Source organism: Westerdykella ornata (genome assembly GCF_010094085.1).
Source record: "Westerdykella ornata strain CBS 379.55 unplaced genomic scaffold EI97scaffold_6, whole genome shotgun sequence".
Lineage (NCBI taxonomy): Eukaryota > Fungi > Ascomycota > Dothideomycetes > Pleosporales > Sporormiaceae > Westerdykella > Westerdykella ornata.
The window spans coordinates 582,156-594,058 of NW_022986856.1; the positions used below are offsets into that span (position 1 = coordinate 582,156).

Below are 11,903 nucleotides of genomic sequence, written 5' to 3' on the forward strand. Positions count from 1 at the left end.
CGCAGTGTTTAGTGGATTTTGTATCGGAGTATCTTCCGTCTAACCAACTGCTAGGTGCCTACGTCCTACAACACACCCTTCCGCGGGATTCGTCGCTCCCCGGCCGTGTGTCTTCGATCTAATGCTCCATTAAAATACGTGCAGGAGAGATTTTACTCGGCTACCACACTCATATAGATGGTGCCTGAACCACCTCATACGGGTCTCTACTTCGGCAAAGACTAAATTGCATTAGGACGTGCCACTCACACTTCTCCCAATCATGTTTTAGTATCTCATTTCCTCAGAAGCGTTCTACTTAGGGTCCTCAACAGCAATCCAAAGTCTGTTTGTCGTTTTGCTCTCGAATATAACGCATCCTTTTCGTCTTGGAAATTGTGCTTGCATCAGCTTCCTCTGTACTCTACTTCCTCTGTTGTGTTTGTGTTAGAGGTTGATACTGCGCATCTCGATCAATCGTTCCTTTTTCTCTGACGCTCCACGCCTATGACTGATATTTCTGTCCGTCTTGTGCTCCGGGTGGTAGGTTGATCTCAGTACTGCATTAATAAGGACCTGGATTGAAGGTCTCGATCGCGATGGAGAAGCACTCAATGGCGAGGGCGTAGAAGACGGCACAATCGGAGTGGGAAGGCATGCACGGCACGTACGCAGACCACTCCACCGTCTTACAGTGGGAGTCCAACCCATATATTACACTATACTATGATATTGCTCCCCACCCGAGGATACTCATACGCTTCTCTCTAAGTTATGGTGGAATCCGAATGCAGCTCCAGTTTATAAGACGGGCGGAATTCTCCAGCAACACCGCCATAGTACTGGTGCGGACGAGCAGAAAGTCCGTACGGCATGGTAGAAGGCAGAAATAACGCCTTCGTTCCTGATTCTTTTCCGATTCCTGAGCTGTCCGCAGCAGGATATGATATGGGACAGTCGTCACCTTCGATTGGGCAACCGCAGGTCTAGCTGCAGTAGATGTATGGGCGCGCAGAAACGCAGTCCCCTCAGCCTTCCAAACCTCATCCTCAACCAACCACACCCCCACCAACACCGGACTCCACACGACCAACCACACCAACTCTATAGAACTGCCGTTTGCCTTGTGGCGACCGACAGCCAGAGACTATTGCACGAAGCAGAGTGGTAGGCCTTGCCTAGAACAGAAATCCAGGTCGGCCATGCCTTGCTGTATGGCCGAGTGATTGTGGGACATAGCAGTTACATGCCACCGTAGGCGGCGATGCGGCTTCCGAATGGGCCTTTCATCATTTCCCTGCGGCAGCTTTGGCTGCTTCTTTTTCCTTCTTTCTTTGCAGGTATCGCTCTTTCGCGCTAAGAATTTCACCTTCCGTTTTCCGACTCTTACTTGCATGCTCAAGCTTTCTCCGCTCTTCAGCCTCCTCATCTGCCTTTCGCTTCGCTGCTTGCTCGAGCTGCTCCACAATCATGGCGGTCTGTCTTTGTCTCTGGGCTCCTCTACCCGCGTGCCGACTCTGCAAACCGGGCTGTGTTATGCTTTGACGCGATGATCCTCCAGTGGACAAGCCCGCGCTCTTAGGCTTTGCTACGACATTCAAACCCGCAGACAGCAATTGTCTCTTATCCGCAACCTGTCCTTCATCGTTGATGATAACGTTCTTCCCCTGCGCCTTCAGTTCTTCCGCAATTTCCACTTCGGATTTCTCCTTGGGTGCCTCGACCACGGTCGGGCGAATACCCTTCTTGGTCAGCTCTGCAGCTTCCTCCATGGCTGCTTGTGCTTCCCGATGTCTCTTCTCCTCCTCAAGCAGCATACGTCTGTGAAAACCGGCCATACCCTCTTTGCGTCTCTTCTCTTCCTCAATTTCTTGCCTCTTTTTCTCTTCCTCCTCCGCCTTACGCGCCTCCTCCTGCTGCGCCTTGTATGCTGCTGTGACAAACTTTGCCTTGTCTGCAAACTCGTCACCTTCAGCCTCTCGCTCCCTCTGTAGGACCTTATCGCGCGCTCTCAGTCTGTCTTTCTTCCTCAATTCGGCGGACTCAAGTAGATTCTCAATATATTTCGCGCGGCCTTGCGCCGCCGCTTCTTGTTCAGCCGCTTTTTTAGCGGCAGCTCTTGCTTGGATCGCATCGTAGGCTGCATCATAATCGTATATAGAGGGATCGAGCTCTGCGGCCTCTTGGGCCCTCTTCTTCGCCTCTAGTTGAGTTGCTGCGTTGACCAGCTTGGAAGGGTCGTCCTTTCTCGCTTGAACTGGACGTTTCGGTGGGCCGACTTGTTGTGCTTTCGGACGGGACGAAGGCTTAGAGTTCGAGGGTATCGATTTCTGGGCACCGTCATTGTTCAAGTCCAATTCCTCGACTACTTCTGCGCCATCTGCAACCGTTGTTTTGATGTTTACGTCCTCCTCTTCATCGTCATCAAGAAGGGGTTTCCGCTTGCCCGGCGCGGGCTTTCCGGGAGCGTCAACAGGCTTGTTCTTCAGGTTCAGACCGAATTTGAAGGACATGTTTGGGTGATGCTGCACATCAGTTGCAGCGTCGTTAAACTTGAGGTTGAGATAGAGCCACCGCCAAGACATTCTAGTACAGCGCACGGACACTTGACTTCATCGTGGCTGCCGGCCCATGCGCGTTATTCTCCGATTCATTGCACCGGGTCGAACCTGAATCTAACTTCAACGAGCGCCATATTCTACATGCAACGACGAATACCTAGGCTCCTGCTTCCTCACGATGGAGGGAACGGCTAGTGATCACGAAATATACGGGAGTGTCCATGCCTCCAAGTTTCGAATGAAATCGAAGTCCAGTCGGTGGAAGCGGCATCGCACAGAGCGCATTGAGCACGACCGCCATGACGATCGATCCAGCAAACGACACAGGGCTAGCGACGGCCACGAAGACGGATCACACCGCTCTTCAAAGCGGTCCTCTAAGCATAGCTCGAGGCGGACGGTATATGACACGACGTTCCCACGACACGGTGGCTATGACGAGCCAGAACACAAATACCGGGAGTCGCTCTATGATGGACTGCAAGAAGATCTACCGACAAGCTCTGGTGCAAGTGGCCTTGATCCCGACGCTGCCTTTCGCGAGTCCTTGTTCGACGCCCTGGCTGATGATGAAGGAGCTGAGTACTGGGAGAGTGTATACGGCCAGCCAGTGAATATCTACCCCAACACCAAACCCGGACCTGACGGGAAACTGGAAAGGATGACCGATGAAGAATATGCCGACTACGTACGCACAAAGATGTGGGAGAAGAGCCATCAGCATATCATAGAAGAGCGCGAAGCGCGGGAGCGGGCACGAAGGAAAGCCAAGGACAGAAAACGGCAGGTGGAAGAAGATATGGCAAAAGAGGAGGAAGAGAGAGAAAACTTACGACGCAGGATGCAAGAAAGCTTAAGAAGAGGGGAGGAGCGGAAGAAAGCGAAAGAAGCGGAGGCTGCATGGGCGCGGTATATGCAGAAATGGGAGGAACTCAAGCAGCGGAAAGATCTCACTCAGGACAGCACGGCAGCGCGAGATTTGATACCTTGGCCGGTCGTATCTGGGAAGCGGCGGCATGTCTCTAACGATGAGATCGAGTATTTCTTCGAGAACTCAACCGCTTGGAGAGAGGATCCGGCAGCGATGCTCAAAGTTGAGCGTGTCAGATGGCATCCAGACAAAATGCAACAGCGATTTGGGCAACACATCGATCCCGATACCATGAGGTCGGTTACCGCCGTTTTCCAGGTTGTTGATAGACTCTGGAGCGAGCAAACACGTCTACATTAAGTGCAGCCAGCGGCAACATTGCGGCATGACTTTGCCTGCAACTACCAATCCGCTAATCTTCAGGAGACCTGGAATACGCGGTTGAGGTTATTACATTTGGTCAGATTACCAGGTTTGCTGAAGTTTGTTGGTTCATGCAAGCGATTTCTCTTTTGTGATACCCATTGCATCAGAGTATTTCTCATATCTGCTTTTCACTTCCATTTCCCTTGCTTCCAGATCTCTTCCAACGCCTCATGACCTTTCCGATCGCGTCCGTTGCCGATGCAATTGGTCCAACCTCTTCGGACTGGAGTAGGTTGCGCGGCCACAAGCGTTCTGCAATGCCGTCTGAACTCCCGATGGACATCCTAGTCTCTTTAATATCTTTGACACAGATCACCTACCCGCTCAGCACTGGAGATCTCCAAGTGCTTTTAATTGTCCGGCTAAAGTCTAGGACGCGTACGCGGAGGCTTGTTCCATTCTTAATTGCCAGGAGTTTCTGGTTTGATCACTCGTCATGGAGAATCCGGTATTTCCAGACATGCACATATTACTGCCTTAGCTCTACCCTATGTTTCGCGCTAGAAGCTTAATTTACTAGCTCAGGCCTTGGTAGAGCTTGATTCCCCATTGGTACGCTTAGATGGAACCTTGGAAACGGCGTGTGGCCATCATTAGCATCTCCAGCAACATCGCATCTCTGTTTGAACATGATCAAAGGTGGTTTCCTCGCCAACACGCAATTTTGAATGCAAGGATCCGCAACGAGACAAAGATGATATTGTTCGCCCGTCTCACAATCTCACTGAAACGTCAAGGGCCAAGCTATGGCAAGTCTGATATAGACATGGCAGCACTTAACAGTTCAGAGATGATGCGATTGTCAATGCTTGGGCCTGAAGGGGCTTGAATACCCGGCGGCAAAGGCGAAATCTGGGGTACATTGACCCCTTCATCTGGAAGCATGTCCAAGATGCATGCACCCCGGCCACAACCGGTAAAACCATGGCATCTGACCTCTCAGATGCGAATTTCGGAGTGATGTCTATCAAACAATCTACTATGGACCGGTTAGTTGTACGGCTCATCTATGTCTTCAAGCATATGAAGGATATGGCGAAATCAATCCTAGACATCCCGTGGATCGACTCACAAGCTTATAAACAGCGCCTATCTTCCTCAACAGAACACTGAACCACCAGTCCTTCGATTCACAAATCAACCACCATGGTCGCCTTCTCCTCCATCATCGTCGCTCTCAGCGGCGCCGCCACTGTCCTCTCCTCTCCCTTGGATCTCATCACGCGCAGCACGCCCCAAGGCACCGGCACGCACAACGGTTTCTTCTACTCTTTCTGGTCCGACAATCAAGGCCAAGTCACCTACAACAACGAGGCGGGTGGCAAGTACAGCGTCAGCTGGAACAACGTCGGCAACTTCGTCGCGGGCAAGGGCTGGAACCCCGGCGGCCCCAAGGTCGTCAACTACACCGGCACCTGGAACGCCGCCAACGTCAACTCGTACGTCAGCTTGTACGGCTGGACGCGCAACCCGCTCGTCGAGTACTACATCGTCGAGAGCTACGGCAGCTACAACCCGTCTAGTGGTGCGCAGAAGAAGGGTACCATCCAGAGCGATGGCGGTACCTATGATATCTATCAGACCACCCGCGTCAACCAGCCCAGTATCGATGGCACGTCGACTTTCCAGCAGTACTGGAGTGTGAGGACGCAGAAGAGGGTTGGTGGGACCATCACTACGGGAAATCATTTCGATGCCTGGGCCAAGGTTGGACAGAAGCTGGGAACGCACAACTATATGATTCTTGCTACTGAGGGGTACCACTCTAGCGGCAGCGCGTCGATTACGGTGCAAGGGCCGTGAGGGCCGAGTCGTTGTTTATGTGGAAGAAAGGGTGAAGGGCCGGGTTGGGAGCCATGCGTGACTTGTAAATAGTGTTGATGCTGACAGGGAGTTGGGTGGGTTTGTGGGGCTTATGGGAAGAAGCACGATGGTAGTGGAATACTATCCATTCTCTCAAATGCTATCTTGTGCTCTAGAGCCAACAATTTACACCTGGCTCGTGCTGTTAATTCGGAAAAAAATCAGTTGTCTCGAACTCCGTTGATTTCTATGTGTGCCAGCTTGGCTTATGCGGCATGTACGTCCGTATCACATGCGGATCGGCCCATGCATGTGCATAATGGACGTAGAGTGAGTGTCACTCCGTGGCGTGAAGCTCCATTGGCTGATACTTCCAACAACTGCAATCACAAAGCGCCGATGAAATTTTAATTGTCCCTCTTTTTGTTAGCCTTCTCTACTCTCTGTAGCTTGTTAGGTTTATAAAGATAATTTTTCTTTTAGTAGTTTATCTAGGTAGGATGCACCTAACTACCGGGATATAAAAATCTAGCTCTCCGATAACTAACATCGTAAGTTTAATTCCGTTCCTAGAAAAGCAGCACGCAGCTAAGATGCTTTAACAGACCTATGTACTAAATTATCTACAATACAGCACTCCTAGAAGCATACGCTTCTATTTACCTCTGCCCTTACAGTAAACGTACAGTCCTTTCCTAATTTAAAGCGAGCTTAATGCTATCGACCTCAACACTATGCTAAATAACTAACACTACACTACCCGTACATTTTAAAGCCAGGATGATTTTAAACCTCTATTCTATGTTATACTAATAGCATGATTCGAACTTGTAAACCTAAACCAGCCCCGAAACCATAGCCAATTATAAATCTATCCTAGCCTGTTTCCACCGCCCCTATTATCCCTACTCCAGTACCCAACCGGTTCTGCGGAGGCCCCAATGTAGAAAAAACAAAGGAAAGCAAGGAAATCATCGCTATACGAATGACGGGCATAGAAGCTAATCCGCCATCGCTAACCCTTCCTACCGCTGCCCCAGATACCTAAGCCATGGCGATAAAAATCGGAATCGCAATGGCAGTTACGATGAGGATGTTGACCGGAACTCCAAGGTAAAGAGCCGCACGTTTCGGTGTAACTGTCGCCGTGGTGAAGCGACCACCAGAGACCCAATTCACCATGGAGTCCCCAAACCAGCGGTACAGAATCAGAAGCGGCGGCAGGATGCAGAACAGGCCGAAGACTATCCAGGAGAGGCGAGTGCGCTCCGCGCAATCCTCAGCAGTTGGCTCCCGTCGAGTTACATGCAGGTGAGGCGATCCTAGATCGTGGCCCGGAGTGACAGACTGTCGAGTAAGAGGCGAATCGGTGGTAACCGACGATGGGGCTCTCAAACTGGGCGCATCAAAGCGCATGATCTCAGAGAATCGCGTGGCCCCGCTCTCGTTAGATTGAACTGAGCGGGCAAAGCGTGCCGAAGGCGCAATACTGGGTGTGAGCTTCATTTCGCGAAGCTTAGTTTGCCCTGTCACTGCTGAACGTCGGCGCCCATGACTGCCATTACTGTTATCCGCAACGCTGCTTCCGGCATCGTGGATTTCGGTTCCTTGAGATGTGCCAGGCAGGTCGGCTTCCGGCGCCGGACCGTCCAGTTTTCGGTGAGATTCCTCTCTCTGGCAAGCGACAGCGCTGTTATGGCTCTCGTGGAGAGTGCTATTGTGGAGTAGTTGTGCATCTGCAGAGTATCGCGAGTCTTGACCCGTCTCCCAATCTTCGTCATTGTCTGGTACGGCTGTCGGTCGCGTCTTAACCAGATGTGTCCCCGAATGTCGTTGCCACATCGCTGGAATGGAACTAGAAGCCTCTGCCTCATCGAAAATACGTCCCGCGTCATCGAGTGCCGCCTGACGAGTGAGCGTTCCTAGGTTTTCTGATTGCGACGAGGATTGTCCGGGTTCAAGCTGCTGCGGCGGTGCGGTAGATGCAGACTCCGGTGATTGATTTAGAATGTTAATGAAATTGTCGTACTCAAAAGACGATTCTAAGGAGGCTGCTGCCGGGGTTGACGGTTCTGGAGTCTGCCTGAGAGTGGGTTCCCGTCCACGGCCCTCACGCACCTGGCCCAGGAGTTCTAACGAGCTATGACTGCTGTCGGTGCCAACACCTTGAGCCTGTAACGCCAAATGATGCAAGGCAGATCGACCTCCCGTCACTAAACCGTGTGATTCGTCGCCTAACACTCCATATGCGGTGGCTACAGATTCATTAACCATTCGTACTGTGTCGCCATCATCGATCTGAGCAGCAGTTGCACCAGACGCAACCTCTATCTCTTCTTGTCCTGACAGATACTCCGCAGTAGGGATAGAATTCGGGATGGTGCAAGTGTTCGGTCCGTGGAATGGGTTCCTGTTGGTTTGGTCCTCGAGCCCAAACACACCAGTGGCTCTCGGACTGTAGTAGCCCTGTGGAAGCCCCCATTCGTTCGAATATAGAGATGGAGGCGGATACAAGGGTTCAGAGGCAGACATCGGCTGGTCGAATAGTTGATCGGGGACCATAGACGTCAAGCCTGCCGTAGACTCGAGCGGAGAATACGAGAATGACTCAATCGGCTGGTACGTAGTTGCCAGAGTTGGATAATATTCATCATCATCAACATAGACAGGCTGATGTTCTTCACGAACGCTGGCTGGTGCACCTGCAGGAAGTCCTTCCAATTCTTGCTCCTCCACCTGCTCTTCAGTGGGCTCGGGTGCTTTGTTCAGCCTTCTGGTGAACGTGCGCGACAGGTGTTTGATGGGTGCCAACTCTCTTAACGAAAATCGTGGCTCTTCTTGTTTCGTTCTGCCAACCGAGGAAGGCAATGCAGTACGTGGCTCATCAGGACTCATTGGGGAGGCAACTTCCGCAGAACGCGGACTGAGAACAGCCGGAGGCGGAGGTGACAACTGCGTGTATGGCTGATGACCATGGCTCTCCTCGCGCTCATCTCGACTCCTGATCAAGCTCCATGCCGCGCCGAAGTCAGTAGACACCCTATTTCTGGGAGCTATCTGTACAAATATTAGTGAATTGTTGATACAGAGAAATGCGACTTACGTCTGGCCTTGCAAGGAACTCATCTGATGTCCGCATAGGCGAGCCGTCACAAGAGTGGAGATCGTTAGGAGTTTCAATGTCGTGAAGCAGGATGGAGTCGTGAGGATTGACCAAATCGAAAGATGCTCCACGATAACGGATCACAGCTGGAGTTTCCGGCGGTGTCGCAAGAGCCGTCGTAAAACTGGTGTTTATGCGAGGAAGTGCATTCACGTCCAGACTTTGCGAAGACAAAGATACAAAGCTTTCAGGATGCGGTGGCCGAGGAAATCGAGACAATGACAGCGTCGAAGTTGACGTCGGGGCATCGCTCGAAGGTGCGATTTCCGTGACCGAAGTCGAAATTGACTGAGACGACGATAGATGGGTCCCAATTGCATGAGGGGGGATGTGGGCAGAGGGCAGTGGTGACTGCGGGTGGCGAGGCTGCGGTCGTGGCAGTTTTTTGATGGTTTTCCACCTACCTACCTTTTGAGTCTCTTTAGGAAAGCCTCCAACGGATTTTTCAGCGGCGGCTGCTGCTTCTCCAAACCGAGTGTCCTCCGTGTTCTGTGGTCTGTAAGACTCGTCTACAGCTTCGAAATGATCGGTCCAGTGAGGAGGGGAGGGTGGGAGCGGCTGGTAGCCCGCTAAATGTTGCAAAGAAATGGAGAAATGAGAAGGCCGAAAAACGAGGGAGGCTGGAGAAGCAGATCTCCCTGCCGTGCTCGGTGCCCGCTTGAACTCTCTAAGCTCAGGGGTTGCGGCTTTCCTCCGTAGTGATTTGCCCTGAGGGGCTTGAGATGACGGTGTTGGAGTTCTTTGCAGCTTGCGATACTCGTGCAAAGACAGGGCGTGGAGTGGGGAGCGGGTGGGGGTGGAGCTGCGAAAGGAGTGAAGCGAGTTTTGCGCTGAGTGGGCGGGCGTCGCGTATCCATTGTTTTGAGAAGGACGGCGTGAAGTTGACTCGATGATGAGGTCTGCCATTTTGCAAATGGGCGGGCTTCCGGCCGCCTTCCACAAGACTTTTGACCGTTTGCCAGCTATGCACTGATCTCAGGATGCAGATGGGCCCCTCTCCGAAACCTGGAATGTGACGAGGTTATCGAGGCCGATTTGACAATGGGATGTGAGGATAGAGGGTGCATTGCGGCCACAGGTCCCCAAGGCTCCCGTGAGACACCCGACGCAGGCGGAAAATTGATACCTGCCAAGGGTCAGCTCTGTATTGAAGGGGCTTGCTTTCGGTAAGCAGTTTAGGTGGGAATGGTGGGAACATACGTCACTATGCTTCGGCTTTAACGTATTGTGCCAAAGCTCTCCGATTGTCCAGTATATGCGGAATATGCGCCGGAAGTGTTAGACGGCGTGCAGAGGTTCAGGAGAAGCAAAAGAGCGTGGGGTTTTGTCCTATTGACGTGAAGATTGCTTGGAAGACGCGGATTTGGGAAGGAACAGAATCGGTTATGGTTTAACGAAGGGAGACAGCAGCGGAAGAATCGAAGAGTATTAGCATTATAAGATGTTATCAGAACCCTGGGAAAAGAGGCTCGAGTCAGTCCTAAAGGGGGCACTTCTGTCGGAACTGAAGAGGAAAACACAGAGGTTTGCCTTCTGGAACATCCAAGGACGCCACACAGAAGCAGGAAACAGTATTTAAGTAAGGCCGTCAGGAGAAGGAAAAGGAGAGTGAGGATATGACATAGGAAGATAGAAAAACGGAAAGATTCACCCCAGGAGGCGCCACTCCCGGGCCATGCATATCTCATATCTCGTCAGCCTGGCCATCTCCCCTATTCCGACGCTTCTATGGCAGTGCCATTCTCGTGTTTCCTAGCACCGGCCCATTTGTGTGCGAGCTCAGAGGGAGACGGAGTGAATGGAGTGTCGTGTGTGGTTGACAGGGGCAAGACCACCCTTGCTAGGGTTTCGGAGCCCCAGCCAACCAGCGTTCAGAAGAGAGTCGGAGCAGAAAACGACGCTGATGCGGCGAACTCGTCCATCACCACTCATCTGCTCTTTCCTGCCTTGTTGCTATGCTCGTCATCCCTTCTCGGAACCTTGGTGTGCGCAGAGAGACGCGGACGGAAACTGGGTAGATTTCTGCGCCGCCGAGAATGAGATTGCGATTGGTCTCAGCTGTGAGCGAGAAGGCTTCGAGATTCCAGGTATATGGCCACTTTGACACGACGACGCGCTCAATAATCAGCACAAGAGGGCATGGATGAAGGAGAGCGTGCGACGGTGTACGCCTGATTTTATATCCGTCGGCACGGGGCTCATGCTGAGAGCAGTGATCTGACTGGTGTCGCACACCGCGAGCTCCTCACCATGATGATATCTTGAAGTGGTGTGTTGTATTTCATACAGAGACTATGATACAGAGTTTGGAAGGGGTTATAGTAAGGGTTGAGGTCACGAATGGTTCGGGTTATTGGGAGGGTTCTGAACTCAAGCCAAAATACTGCGGCTTTCCACGTCCGACTGAATATCCGGCTGCAATTCCTCTGTAGGTGGAATTACCTACCTAGCACAAGCTAACTAGCTACAACTTAATCATGCAACAGGTAGAGTTTTCCTTTTAAACATACTACTATATAGAGAGGCACGATATAAAGCTAATTACAGGGCCTCCTATATTGCTGCGCCTGCTAGCTGTTTAAATTAGATGTAGAAAACAACAGTACAGAGGAAATGCAGGGGGGTGTTTAGTTAGACGTGAAAAGATGCGGTATACTTGGGTACTACCTGAGCGGCTATTCAGGAAAACTTATATGCCTTATTACCACTCGTAGAGTAAGGTAGATTGAGAAGTTGAATCAAACAGAATTAAAAAAAGAGAGAGAGAAGGAAAGCTAACAAAAACAGGGGCATTCCAAAAAGTAAAAGAGAAAGAAAAGGAAAATATAAGGAAAAAAGGGAAAAAAAGCCCGATGCGGGGGTCGAACCCGCAACCTTGAGATCGCCAATCGTTCTAGGGGAACGTGAAGCTAAGAGTCTCACGCTCTACCGATTGAGCTAACCGGGCTGGTGGTTGCTTGATGAAATTTTTTTGCGTATTATCATTATAAGTAAAAACTTACAGAAGGATAATTGACATTGAAACGACCTGAGGTGGTGTGCCATTGTAGATAAGATGGTTGGGCATAAGTGGGGAGCTAGATGCCGGAGAAATCCTTGT

General features: G+C 51.3%; 4 protein-coding genes and 1 non-coding gene across 5 annotated transcripts; 2 read left to right on the top strand and 3 right to left on the bottom strand.

The window, feature by feature from the left end:
- Nucleotides 1–1,070: 1,070 nt before the first annotated feature.
- EI97DRAFT_278189 (uncharacterized protein) lies at nt 1,071–2,518 on the bottom strand. The gene has a single exon (XM_033794334.1). The coding sequence runs from the start codon at nt 2,490–2,492 to the stop codon at nt 1,269–1,271; it is 1,224 nt and encodes a 407-aa protein (XP_033655453.1). The 5' UTR covers nt 2,493–2,518; the 3' UTR covers nt 1,071–1,268.
- A 554-nt stretch (nt 2,519–3,072) lies between these two features.
- Nucleotides 3,073–3,756, top strand: EI97DRAFT_351525 (uncharacterized protein; the record flags this gene model as incomplete). Its single annotated transcript, XM_033794850.1, has 1 exon — nt 3,073–3,756. A coding segment is annotated over one exon (684 nt), but the record flags the coding sequence as incomplete, so codon positions are not given.
- Nucleotides 3,757–4,666: 910 nt separating this feature from the next.
- On the top strand, nt 4,667–5,771 carry EI97DRAFT_278197 (xylanase). Its single transcript, XM_033794335.1, has one exon. It carries the CDS (start codon nt 4,984–4,986, stop codon nt 5,638–5,640), a length of 657 nt encoding a protein of 218 aa, XP_033655455.1. The 5' UTR covers nt 4,667–4,983; the 3' UTR covers nt 5,641–5,771.
- A 913-nt stretch (nt 5,772–6,684) lies between these two features.
- EI97DRAFT_457153 (uncharacterized protein) lies at nt 6,685–9,709 on the bottom strand (the record flags this gene model as incomplete). Its single annotated transcript, XM_033800794.1, has 2 exons — nt 6,685–8,697; nt 8,744–9,709. The coding sequence occupies 2 exons, from the start codon at nt 9,707–9,709 to the stop codon at nt 6,685–6,687; spliced, it is 2,979 nt and encodes a 992-aa protein (XP_033655456.1).
- A 1,940-nt stretch (nt 9,710–11,649) lies between these two features.
- Nucleotides 11,650–11,750, bottom strand: EI97DRAFT_t36. The gene has a single exon. It is a non-coding gene; the product is annotated as a tRNA-Lys (tRNA).
- Between the last annotated feature and the right edge of the window lie 153 nt (nt 11,751–11,903).

Bases quoted from the DNA above. Each gene is read 5' to 3' on its own strand.
- EI97DRAFT_278189 (XM_033794334.1), bottom strand. From the start codon at position 2,492: ATGTCCTTCAAATTCGGTCTGAACCTGAAGAACAAGCCTGTTGACGCT.
- EI97DRAFT_278197 (XM_033794335.1), top strand. From the start codon at position 4,984: ATGGTCGCCTTCTCCTCCATCATCGTCGCTCTCAGCGGCGCCGCCACT.